Source organism: Phoenix dactylifera, chromosome 14 (genome assembly GCF_009389715.1).
Source record: "Phoenix dactylifera cultivar Barhee BC4 chromosome 14, palm_55x_up_171113_PBpolish2nd_filt_p, whole genome shotgun sequence".
NCBI lineage: Eukaryota > Viridiplantae > Streptophyta > Magnoliopsida > Arecales > Arecaceae > Phoenix > Phoenix dactylifera.
Window position 1 is genome coordinate 6,425,692 of NC_052405.1, and position 13,604 is coordinate 6,439,295.

Genomic DNA, 13,604 nt, shown 5'->3' on the forward strand with positions numbered 1-13,604 from the left:
GTTCACTATATCGACCTGTAACACCCCGTACTAAGTGTACTATACTAAGCCGGAAGGGTACCGATATAATACCAAGATTTGGTACAACACAGGAGCCAAACCGGCCTGTACTGGGTGGAGCCTACGATTTCACTTGGTTTCGTGTTGTACTAACCATACCACCTGATTTCCGGCTGTACCATGGCTGCATGTGAGAAAAGGGTCTCCTAACCCCATTTCAGTACGGAGCTATACCATACCATATTGGTAAGGTACAACTATGGTACTGGTGCTAGTACAATAAACCTTGTAAGAGACTGATTTGCACATTGAACCCAACCAAATCATCGAACTAACAATCGCAATACAGATATAAACACGACAACTGCCAAATATAAAGATGTAGTCACATATTAAGGATGCTGACAAGTTTAATATTGCATTATAAGTGAGTCCTTCAATGTTATAAGGGGAAAAGATTTTACTTGACAGAATTGCTCGAGATCCTTCAGTGCAGATAATACACGATAGATTGCTCTGCTTGAACTTCCAGTTCTTGTACAGTCTAATGACTGAACCTGCAAAAGAAAATAGTCATGATCGATCCTAACATCCAGCAAAAAATAACTACAAAAATAGAAGCATTTTTTATATTTTTTTATGAAAAAAATATTCAATAAATGATCATGTATGAGCCCAAGGATCTCTCCTCCACAACAAGAAGAAAAGAAGATGAATCAAACACAGGAGAAGATAAATCAAAATAAGACCTGTGATTATAGGTGCTTATGCTAATGTCAGCTATAGACATCAAACATTTGCCAGTACAGAGGAAATTATTCTTTGTAAGGTATTCAATAGTTACAATAAATTACATGTTGCTCAATTATATGCTTTAAGTACTTCACATAGAGCCTCTTGTATAAGCTTTTAACTATAATAATTTGCTGTAAATGAAACAGAGAGCGATTGCTTTTGCATGCTAGTGCAAAGAATAATGCTAATGTAAATCATCTGCCTCATTACATGCTTGAGACATCTCCATATATTCATATGTATACACACACACACACACATGCACATATATATATACACACACAAAAACAAACATATATATATTGCAGAATGTACATGATTGAGCTCATCTATTATTAAACTAATCTCCCTATCCAATTCTTAGGTCTATATTGTTAGCTTAAGTACTATTTACCATGGAAGCAAATGGCAAGAAACTCTATAACTCCAACCATGGTTCGCCATACCGGCCCAAACCAGAAGGTACAGGACGTATCGTACAATACCGGTTTGGTGCCGATACCCAACACTGGTGGCGTATCAATACTCAGTACCCAAAAAAACCCCGTACCATACCAACACAGTGCTAGTGTGGCACCAGTACGGGGTTCAATACCGAAATGGCGAATCTTGACTTCAACAACGTCCACAATAATCAAGAATAACTTCTGGATCTTAGCTAGAAATAGTAAATTTGTCTTAGAAAACAACAGAGTTAACATATTCACTTATTTGTCCTCTCTGTAATGATTACCAACCAATTATAACTTTCTATAATGCATCAAAGGAATGAGAAGAGTGCAACAGATTATCATGTTGATTTTTTTGTTAGTTTCCTCATTACACAACATGCATGTTGCATGGTTACTTCATTATATTCTTTTGTACATACAAAAAGGGATAGCCTAGTGCATGAGGTTTCCGGCACTGTAGGATCTCGGAAGGGTCAGATGTACACAACATGCGGATAGGCGGTTTTTGTATTTCAAACGAGCGACACCCAAGTCACAACGGAGCAACCTTACCATTGCACCAAGGCTCGCCCTCTATATTGTTCTTGTATATATAGGCCATGAAATAACAAAATATGAATAAATTAATATTTATTAAAAGAAAATGAGTAAAGCAATAACTAAAATGGGACCACTGACCTCTGTTGACAATTTTTGAAACCAATCATTCAGGCTTTCATTCTTGATTTTGCATGATGAAACCTATATCATGAAAATCAATTAATGCTTGCAAGACTTAAGGAACAGGTTAATTTATTCAATGTTAAGGAAATACATATAAACGCATTTCAATAACTCGGCCATAATTTAATAGGCAAAAAAGTATAAAAGATTAGTTAAAGATATATTTTTGCATTCAAAAGAGAAATTTACTTCCATTCTCTCACTTCAATGGAGACCCATATTGCAGTCATTTCCACAGAAATGGTGCCACGTGTCTGTGCTCAAACACACACACACAAAAAAAAAAAAGTTTGCCTATAAGCTAAGATTATTCAAAATGCACCTCATGTTGTTATCTCATAACCAGAATTAGTCAAACAACAAAATGATATAGGGAAAAAAAGTAGTGTTGAGTGATTCTTTTGTTCAAAAATGAGACTTAGATGACAACATGCCCGACCAAATAAAACCAAGGTAGATCAAATTATAATGTGCTTAGAACTGCCAAACCGTTGTCACATGAACATTTCATGTGCAAATACTAAGACCAGTACCTTCGAATGGATTGAAAAGTTTGGCGGCAAAGATAACTCATGTTCACATGGATGAAAAGTTGGGAATGAACCTAAAAATTAAACTGGCCAATTCGAACGGGGGTACACCATGTAATCTGTCTTGGATAATTCGCAACTCTACGTCAGGTGTGCTGAACACATTGAACTATCCATGCGGCTGAGAAACCTTAAAGCCCAAGCACAACGATGCAATTATCAAGGATGTGCTCTACCACTGAGCTAATAGCCCGTCGTGTGGGCCTCCCACTGGGAGGCCTGCTATGCCAAAAGCGAGAAAAACCCCATCCCTCTCTTTCCTTTTTGTTTTGTGCCCCCATGTCCCTCCCGTGTGACGGCATGGGGACATAAAAAAGAGGATCCTGTCAACTTGTTCCGACGGTCCGACCTATGATGATAAGCTCATAAGCTTGGTCTTACTTCATTGTCAAGAAGTGAAAGAAGACTTCCATATCCAAGCTTAGCTCAGACGTAGCTCGCTTCTTTTTGGGTGTGAAGCAGTGTCAAACCAAAATACCCAACAAGCATAAGCATTAGCTCTCCCTGAAAAGGAGGTGATCCAGCCGCACCTTGCTGTGCAGGGATTAGAAAAAATAGGAAACAAGTCTAAGGGGGTTTGGCTTTGAAGATCATGATATAAGCAGTCCATCCATGAGAATGATTTATGACCATCTCTGAACCTGAATACCTGATTTCGATCCTTTAAATTGATGTGGAATTTTCTGGCAGGAAATTTTTAAAGAGAGAGGGGATTGATGTTAAATAGCATAGTGACATGAATGGCTATCTTATTGGTATCAGTGTTTTAGCTCATGCAAGAGGAAACCAACCATCAAGGATTCCTTAGATGAGATGGGTGTGTGGTAAAGCGAAGAGAACAACGTTTAAATACGCAACCACATCTGGGTGGCTTTGCCTCCCTGTTTACTTCAAAAGAAAAAAACACACACACACACAAACACATCCATCTCTAAGACATATATTGCAAGCCAAAAATCCAAACTGAAATATTGTCCCTCCAAATAGAAGTACTCTCAAGACAGTTCACAGAAATAACATGCTTAAATCATTAAGTTATTATAGAAGTATATCAGTACTTACCCAAGAGCCAAAACAGTGCACAGATAATTCTTCTATGCAGTTAGAAACACAGTGCTTCTTTTCAAGCCACAAAGCTTCTTTGCTTTCCAAAAGCTCCACATAGAGCTGCTTCACCTTGAACTCAAGCTGTGATGTGTAAAATTTGGTGATCAATGTCAAATATCTGAAATGGAACTTTGTCAAGACAAATAAATCGACCAAAGAAATTTCTGTGAAAATAAATCGTCACTTGGGAGGTCTTCAGTAGCAGCTGTAACAGATTGTCTTCATCAACTTGCAGTGCGAGTCCTACAGAAGTTACTATGTCCCTCGATCTTTTGTCGCCGCTCTACAATTTCATGAATATGGCATCATTAAGTCAGGAGAGACCAAAAACATAACAACCTTAAGTACAACAATGACAAGCAAATATGGGGTTGTAACTTGTAAGGCACAAAAAAACCAAGCCAAGAAGTTCTTCGATTATTTTCAAGGCTGCAGTTAACATGGTTGAATGAAGCAGATTGACAAATCTGACTCAGGACTCACAGCTCTGTGAAGCAAAACCCAGCGCAATGCAATATTGCAATCTCTGACCAAGGAAATTAGATATTGAGAGTTATCTAGCACATAATCTTTGATTAAAACACAATTTGAGAGAACTGAACCCAACTCTGATGAGAGATGCGTAACCTGCAAGATAAATATGACCAAGTTCAAAAGACTATGTAGGAAAAAGAAAATTCTGTAACAATAAACAAACAAATAATCACATAAACAAAATTATATCTGAAGTTATGAAAGTGGGAAGGTTCAATAAACACATCATGGTGCACATAATTTAGTCCACAAGCAGATAAAACTTAATTTTACAATAAATAAAACAGAAAGATGCATGAGAATCAAAGTGATGCACTATAGTCACTTTCTCTTGAATGAGGATCAATTTAATGAGCAAACTACAAACATGTTCTTTTATTAAGTTAAGACCAACTTAGATAGGAAATGTGAGACATATCTGCTGTCAAAAAGTCAAAATTGAAAAAAAAGAAAAGTACCCATAGTCAGCTATTAGGTGTCATATTTCAAATGTACATGATACCAACCTTAGTGCAATGATATTGACAGCAGTCCCGTATAAATGTTGGAGAAACACTAGAGGATAATGATGCTTTTGCTTCTTTATATGCATCCCATGACACAAACAGATCTACCACAAAATGTAAAAATATTGGAACCACCCAACAATCTCTAAAGAACCGATCAACAATCTCTCGCATGACAAAACCATTGCGTAGAAACTCTGGAGAATAGAATAACAGAATATACAGGTATCCACTCTGTAATGATAATGCCACAGTTCGGTGCTGTGGATCTGGATAGTGGTGTACTTGATTGTACAAGTCATCATTCCGCAAACGATGTATAACAGCATCCACCACCAATTTGGGAAATGGAAATCTTGCAAAGAGATCTTCAGTCTTTTGTACAGAAACCATACCGGAGTTTACAAAAGGTGAACCGCTATGATGAAATGGGCCAGATGGAGGCATGTGGGCACGACAAATCAAGCATATGTGCTCTAGATTTGGAGAGTCAAAACAGCAGTCATGGCGTAGATGTGCCACAAGAAGCTTCTCTCGCAAATGGCCACTCAAACAGTGCTCCATCAGTATCAGCATGCATCCAAACAGTGCTATTGATTCCGTCAGCAATTGTCGTCCATATTGATTATCCAATACTCTATCTAGTGTAGACTGCCCATACAAACCTTCCTGTATGACAAAATGCATCTATATCAAAATAGACTTGATGACCAACATAAGTAGTGTTTCTTTTATTTATAAGTCTACCTATTAAATTACAGAGCCAATTAAATACAATACAATGATGGTATAATTATATTTAACTTCTTAACAATTTATCCGGCAATCAAGCAGCATCAATATTAAGCCTATTGAATTTCAGATCTGCAGCAAGGGACTTGGCAATAAGCACGAAGTGCTTTATTGACTCATCCAAGCAACTGAATACCTCATGATAGCACTTAAAAGTAGTATCCTCATGCAGAGTCCTCTTAGCTGTCATTGTTTTATACGTCCGGAAACAAGTAGAGAGAAAAAATATTTATTCTCTATCCCATAGTTTCTTAGGCATTTATAATCAATTCCTTGAAATGTTAGACATGCCAACCAGTTCACATTTTTTTCCTAAAAGGCAAAAGCAATTTAAGTGCCACCACCACAAGGCCGCTTAAGGTAAATTTATATTGGAAAAAGTTAGGGATTATGCACTAGAAGTCAAGGAAATGCAGAGAGTTTTGCCTCTAAAGATTATCGTTTAAGAGAAAAAGAAATATGAAACGTAGAAAAATTCTATGACAAACAACAGAAAGTGCTTAGCCAAAATGGATGAGCTAACATTTGCGCATGTAGCAAAAATGAGTTAGCATAAGACCACTGAGATAGTTCGTAGGTTTTCAAGAAGTGTTAGGAAAAGAATGCTCACAGAATGAGAATCACAAATTTGACATGGGTCCTTCTTGTTGTTTAATCGTAGCAAGGAAGCTAAAGCAAATAGCAAAGGAAAGCATCATAAGCAACAACAACGGGCAAGGTTGCTTCAAATGAAAAATGGCATTCCAAGATGTTGCAAACCAATGCAACATTTTATCACCCGTACCAAAACTTGAGGATCAAGGGTTGGATCAATAGATGGTGATCCAACGTTGCAATAATGTGCGAATGGGGACGATATCCCTAGCAACACAATTCAGGCTCTTAATCAAGGCACGTTGTACTGCCCGAACCGGGCAGTACAGGGTATACCATACCGTATCAGTTCGGTATCAATACCCGGTATGGGTGGCGTACTGACATTCGGTACGTCAAAAAAAATCGTACCGTACCGACACTGTGCTAGTGTGGCACCGATACAGAGTTCGGTACCGAGACGGCAAACCTTGCTCTTAACAATATGTGAAGTCAACTGACACTATTAGCATTGGTAGACAGAAGCTAGAGCCACCAACTTATACAAAGGCCTAAACTTACAAATAGCAAAAATGAGTTAGACTAAGACCACTAGGACAGTATGAAAGGTTTTCATGAAGTGTTAGGAAAAGCATGTTCACACAAAATGAGAATCACCAAATTTGACTTGGGTCCTATTTAATCATATAGCAAGGAAGCATAAAGCAAAAGCAAAGGAAAGCATCATAAGCAGCAGCATTGAGCAAGGTCACTTCAAATGAAAAATTGCATTCCAAGAGGTTGCAAACCAAATGCAACATATTTTAATCACCTATATCAAAGCTTGAGAATCAAGCATTGGATTCATAAGTACCGATCCAAAGCTACAATAATATGCTATTGTGGACAAGAGCCAATATCCCTAGTCACACAATGCAGGCTCCTAATAATATGTGAAGACAGCCGGCACTACTAACATTGCTACGAAGAAGGTAGAGCCAATAACTACACAGAGGCCTAAACTTACAAAAAATGAACTACCTAGAGCTAATACACCTCGACTCCTATCCAGTTCCACAAACCCAGAGGAGATAAGGACCATAAAAAGGATGGGCTAAGGTGTTAGATGCCCTTCACTTCCTTCCTTGCTTAGTTCCTACTCCTAAACTTTCTAAGGCTCAACAGCAACTAAGGTTACAGCGAAAAAAATAACTTTAGGATTAATTTTTACAAAAAGATAATACTAAAGCGCATGAGAAGAATATTGAAGAGTGTAAAGAAGATAAGCATGTAGGAGAAGATATTTCGGATTCTTTTACAATTTTTTAGAGGGGCACAGCAGGTAGCATCTAAAATTTCTTAAAACTAGCCTAGCTCTCTACTTTTATATGACCAATTCTTGCTTTCCTAAATCAGAGTGATCAAAAAATTTTACTGTTAGATGACAAGACTCGCAATTCTTCTCTTGCATTATTCACCAATACCTCTAACACTCCAAGTGTATCTAGCATTTTGCTTTAAAAAAATGGTCTATTCACATCTTCAGTAACATCCAATGCAATTGTTCAGCAGTTTTATTTGCCAGATCTAATAATAAACAATTTCAATAAGTTCCGAAGAGAAAGATGAAGTGGATCACACTGCAAGCAATTTGAAACCTATAGGTGACTAGAAACAGTTGTAGATTCCAAATACAAATAATACATGCTTACTGATGCCTTTAGGAGGTTTTTGTCACTCATCCAGGATTAAGTAAGAGCATACCTGAAGGTCATTTAGGTATTTAAGTAGCTCCAAATGGTAAATAACAGCACCAGTCATCAGAAGAAAAAATCTCTGCATATAAGCAGAACAAGATTCCCGAAGACAATCTTCTAGTGCTTCCAGTTCCTCATTCCCTTCAATCCTTGACTCAAAATCATTGGGGGAGTCAAAATACCTAAAAATATTGAATTGGAAATGAGACATTCAAATGAGTGAAGAATAGATGGCTTACTGATTAATCCACAAATTAATAAATAAATAGCAGTTATATTTATTGCCTTCTCTTATTAAAAGAAAGGGGGGAGGCTTAAGTTAATCATGATTATGACCATGCTACTCATATGCCATGAATTTATAACTAGCACGCAACCAAATACAATGCCCGATTATCCATGAACCATAAAGCACACACCTGGGCTTTCAGGCGACTACCTAGTAGACTGATAATAGCTTATGGCCTGAGAAACCTGCTTTGCATGTTAATATAAAGAAAAAAGAAATTTTATAAGTGCAGAAGTTCCTTTTTCCAGATTTCAATCTAATGAGTACATTATGTGGACATTAAATAAATTTTATTACCCAACACCCCCAGCTCCAGAGCGATGATAGATACTTCCACAACATCCATAAGTGTAATGTCAACTTCTACTTTGCTTGCCATCAACGTGTATGCTGGAAGAGCATTACAAAATTCTGAAATCTCTGTTCAAATCCAAAAGAATAGCTCTCTCTCTCTCTCTCTCTCTCTCTCTCAAAGAAAATAACTCACAAATAGATCCCCGTGGTTTAATTAGCCCAATAACAGCAAGCAAATAAATAAATCCCAAGCCCACCTTTGGTCTCGGCGTACTCATAATTGGAGCACTTCGGTCTCGCTAAAACTAGTCCTCGTTATTTCAGTACTAGAAATATTATGATAGATCAGAAATTAAATTTTATGCTGTTTGAGACAAGTAATGTACCTGCTAAGAAATTAAATCTTAAAATGCATTAGACAAGAAAGCCAATGTAAGAAATAGAGAGAGAGAGAGAGGGGATGTGACCAAGATTCACATATTTCGTGTTTGTACGAGACAAAATACGCCCAGTGTTAGCTTTTTAAGAAATTACTGAAAGACAAATAAAAGAAGAGACATTTGAAACAAGAAGGTGATTCGAATGCAATTAATCGGCTCTCAGAAACTGGCGCACCTGAGGTCGAAGAGCACGGCGTCGAAGCGGCGATCGAGGAACTCCGCGGGGATCCGATCGGAGAGGAGGAGGAGCTCGGCGATCAGCGTTTGGGCCCTGGCGCAGAAGTTGAGCAGCTCGGGGAAGGAAGCTGCCGGGTCATCGTCTTCCCTCGACCCTGCGCGTTTCTTCGACGACTCCATTCCCGGCCGGCTCGTGGGGGAGCTCTGAGGTTATGGTCTGGCGAGAACTCAGAAATTAGGGTTTCGGGAGCGAATGAAGGACACCATTGAATCCAGAAGAAGAGAAGTAGGAAAAGGGCGTCATAAGAGATGGAGAGCACCGCCGTCTCTCATCGAAGTGGTTGCTCTGAGATTTTCAAATCTCCCAAACCCTTACTACCCCTCTTCATTGATGCGGCCACCATCATCGATAACCTAGAAGATCATCCCACTTTTTTCCTTCCACATTAAGCGACCAAATCGCATGAAAAGAGCGAAAAAAAAGAAATGGACGGAAAGAGGGGTGGTTCTATATACACCCCCCCCTATTGCTCGGGACACCCCCCAAAAATTAAAAAAAAATTAAATACTCTCTACACCCCCCCAATTTGCTAAGGACACCCTAAAAAATTAAAAATTCCTAAATTACCCCCCACCCTCCCCACCCCCTCACCTAAATTGCTCTCTACACCCCCCAAACTCCCCCCCCCCCCGCCCCGCTCTTCCCCTCCAAAACACCTCGCCAACGCCCAAAACCCCCCTGTTCCCCCTTCTCCCTCTCGTCGCCGGCATTCTCCCGATCTCCGACCACCTCGCCGGCTTCTCCCGATCTCCGACCACCTCGCCGGCTTCTCCCGAAATTTTTTTTTTTACGGTTCGTGCTCCGTTCGGCACTGGATCGCCGAACAAAAGGCTTCTGTTCGGCTGAACAGTGCCGGACAGAAGCCTTCTGTTCGGCTGAACAGTGCCGGACAGAAGCCTTCTGTTCGGCACTGTGCAGCCGAACAGATCTGTTCGGTTGAGGGTTGCCGAACAGAAGGCTTCTGTTCGGTACTGTTCAGCCGAACAGAAGCCTTTTGTTCGGCGATCCAGTGCCGAACGGAGCACGAACCGGGAAAAAAAAAAAATTTCGAAACAAGGTGGAACACGTACCTTTGCGGCCGATTCTTCGTCCCAAATCACTAGTTGCTTGTCCATGCTTCGAATGGGGCTTAAATCTCCTTCAAAGATCGCCTAAACGATGTAAATGGATCGAGGGGTTTAGGGGGGGTTTGAGGGGGGGGGGTTTTTTTTTCTTTTCAAAACGAAACGGAGGAGGAGGGAGGGGGGTGTATGAGAAAATTTCAAGGGCAATATGGTAATTACACTAAAGGTTAGTTTGGGTATTTTTTTTTTGTTTTTGGGGGGTGTCCTGAGCAATAGGGGGGGTGTATATAGAACTACCCCGGAAAGAGGCATACGAAACGATGGAAGACGGGCTGGACTGATGAGAAAGCTTTAAGCTCGGTAAAAAGCCAGGTGGTAGAAAGCCAGACCTCCAGTTTCGTTTACATAAAAAGCCATCACACGTGCTATGCCGTGCTCTCCTGCGTCGGTAAAATTTCATACTTACCATCGTAATAAAATATTATAGATATGATATGTCCGATCACCCTATTTGCTTTGAGATTTGTGCAGAATGATAAACGGCCACAGCCGAAGTATTTTAAGATCCGTGCAGTAGATAATCCGACGGATGGACGCAAGAAAAGTGCACAATCACGGTCCAATAACATCAACTGTTCGCGCTTAAAGTTGATAATAGATTGAACAAAAAATTTGATTTTAGCTCAAAATGATCAGTATGGCCGGAATGTCTATTTTTTGTTTTAAAAAAATTATGACAACATATTTATTTTGTTCAGTAAAAAAATATTAAATTTTAAATAAATTTGATCCAAAATTTGATTAAAAATACATATAATTTAGATACAAGGCTCGGTTCTGCTCGAGAAACATTATGGTGGATGCTCCTTTTAAGATAAATGCCATCTTGCTCTAATGCAAAAGGTGGATGATAGTCCAATCCAGATATACAACCAATCTCTTCATAATTGTCTTGGATAAATTTGAATTAATCTAATATATAGTGCATCAAAGTGAAAAAAAGAAAAAAAAAGTATTTTCAGACTCTTTCTTTAATCTAAATTATCTCAAGGTCCCAATACAAGTCTAGTGTAAATATTTTTTAAAACAAGAAAAGAACTTTTTAAGATTTACTTTTCACTTGAAGCCTCCTGCTTCATCTATTGCATGCAACTTTAAATCAAAATTTACTAAGCACTTAATTATAGAGACTTCCTACAGGCTACAGATAGAGTTATAAAAGATTTGTTCCAGTAAAGTTGTTGAGACTTTGACTAATGACAAGGTAGTATAATAGGTTTTGGCTATTTACTAGAGTACCCTAAGTCAAATTATATCCCACTACTTAAACCAACTTCCTACACATTCATTTTTCAAATTCTATGCATTTGTAGATATATCATTCATTAGTAAACATAGCATTACAAAGAGAAAAACACAAACCCCTAAATTTAAGGCAGAAGCAACAAATAGTCAATATAGCATGCCCTCTCAGATTGGTTCAAGCATCAGGAAAGAAAATGATTACAATTATTATAGGGCATCTGTTTTGACTAGCAGCATGCATCAAGCCATAAAGTCGTGCCTTAGTGACTAATTCAAATCATCACTTATTGAGATGTCGTCTATTCGATCAGCATATCATAACATGGAATATTTGCCTATCTTTGATCTCTTATTTTGAATATGGGAATGCTACCAATCAAAATTCGCCGTCTCGGTATCGAACTCTGTATTGGTGCCACAGTAGAAAAATGTCGGTATGGTACAATATGAAAATTTTTTGGCATACCGAGTGTCAATACGCCGTCCATACCAATATCGAATTAATACAGCACAGTATATTCCATATCGTCCGATTTGATTCGATATGACATACCATGCTACTAGTAGTATTAAGAAGCCAAGAAGGAGAACATATTATAAATTACTAGAAATCTCTTCTTCTCCGTTGCCATCATAAATGCGAACAGTTGAGATGAGCATTTCAATGATCTTGGATCTTCATGATACTTGATGTTGCAAGGTTTTAGTGCAAGGGAAATTATAGCTTGGATTCTCCGTATGCCTGTTTCCCTTCATCTCACGGAGCTCATTTATCAAGATGGATATGTATTCATGGATCCCCACCTTCGGTGGTTCCATGTTTACGATGGCAGCATTTAAGGCCTCAGAAGTAGTTGTAGTTTTATGTGCGAAAAGTATCAGGTCTGTGATCTTGGCTGCATCCTTTTAGATCCATTTATGACTCCTGAAACTCGTAACAGGGTTCAATAAAAAAAAAAGAAGAAAGTCATAACAAGGTTCTAATCATGGATAATGGTTCATCTAATTGTCCAAAACCTAGAATCATGATAAAATGGTTATAAATCACAACTTTTTATGACTTGCCAGGCGCAAAGTTAGTATAATTTGAGCTAGGCAAGAGAGCTTGCCCTTTCCTTATTCCTCTCATGAAGATTTGATTTGATTTTGAAATTTTAACATCATTTTCAGTATCCACCCTAAAGGAATCAGAATGCTAGAGAATGCCTATTTCATTGATATAAAACTTGTCTCATCCCAATGATACAAGGGACGGATGTAACTTGTAGGACTAGTGAGATGTATGAAATGTGGTTGAATACCAAATTATCAACATACCATGGCAATAACAGTAGAAATTATATTCTACACCATGCGCATCATATCTGCGGTGCTGGTGCACGACAAGAACAAACCATAAGAAGTTGCACAGGGCAATAATTTGAGACGAGCGTATGATGCACTATCATGAAGTATATCTAGTTGGATTTTTTGTATGAAAATTCTTCTAAAAAATTAAATTTACATGAATATACTCTTAAAATTTATACTTATTCCTGTATTCTCATAAAACACTGTTTTTAGCAAATGCTCCTAATATAACGGTTCTTCTAACACCGGCGCCGCTAATAAAACTCATATTTATTTTAATTAAAAAATAAAATAAAATTTTGAAATTACTTTTTTGTCTTCCATCGCGATCGTCTTATAGATGTTTTTTTTTGCATATGTACCCATTAAGAGTATTTTAGTCATTTTAATTTGAAACTGTTAATTCTTTAACGGTGTTAGATGGAGTGGATATATATGCAAAAAAATAAGAATAAAAAAAATAGAATAGCAAAATAAGTATTTTAAATATTAATTTGTGAAGGTATTTATGTAAAATTAGGTATTTAGGAGGGTATTCATGCAAAAAAAAAATTATAATTTTTTTAAAAAAACTATATAGGCGAACAAGACGGCTCATCTGGCGCTATTAACGGTGGATCATATTCCCGCATAGAGAACTATATGCGCCGCTAAACGGCTCATCTGGCGCTATTAACGGTGGATCATAGTCCCGCATAGAGAACTATATGCGCACTAGAGAGAGAGAGAGCTTTTGCGGCGTCTACCTCTCCGGTCTCCAATGGCGTCGAGAAGCGACGAAGATATTTTTGTTCT

At 38.2% G+C, this 13,604-nt stretch overlaps 1 protein-coding gene across 16 annotated transcripts in view; it reads right to left on the reverse strand.

Annotated features, from left to right (window-relative positions):
* The window catches only part of LOC103712390 (WASH complex subunit 5-like), a 53,971-nt gene extending 44,447 nt beyond the window's left edge, over nucleotides 1–9,524 (reverse strand). For 13 of the 16 annotated variants that reach the window (XR_005514761.1, XR_005514765.1, XR_005514762.1 and 10 more), the window contains exons 1-8: nucleotides 9,028–9,524; nucleotides 7,837–8,011; nucleotides 4,708–5,394; nucleotides 4,151–4,294; nucleotides 3,852–3,950; nucleotides 3,623–3,748; nucleotides 1,926–1,988; nucleotides 465–557 (exon numbers count right to left, since the gene is read on the reverse strand). Coding sequence is in view for 11 of the 16 variants with exons in the window: in XM_039133447.1 (XP_038989375.1) it covers nucleotides 465–557; nucleotides 1,926–1,988; nucleotides 3,623–3,748; nucleotides 3,852–3,950; nucleotides 4,151–4,294; nucleotides 4,708–5,394; nucleotides 7,837–8,011; nucleotides 9,028–9,209 (1,569 nt within the window). In the remaining 5 variants the exon portion in view is untranslated. Of the gene's footprint in view, nucleotides 1–464; nucleotides 558–1,925; nucleotides 1,989–3,622; nucleotides 3,749–3,851; nucleotides 3,951–4,150; nucleotides 4,295–4,707; nucleotides 5,395–7,836; nucleotides 8,012–8,248; nucleotides 8,304–8,415; nucleotides 8,509–8,669; nucleotides 8,987–9,027 lie in introns of those variants that run through there. The other 3 variants (XM_039133450.1, XM_008798903.4, XM_039133452.1) reach the window with 3 other exon arrangements.
* Nucleotides 9,525–13,604: the final 4,080 nt, after the last annotated feature.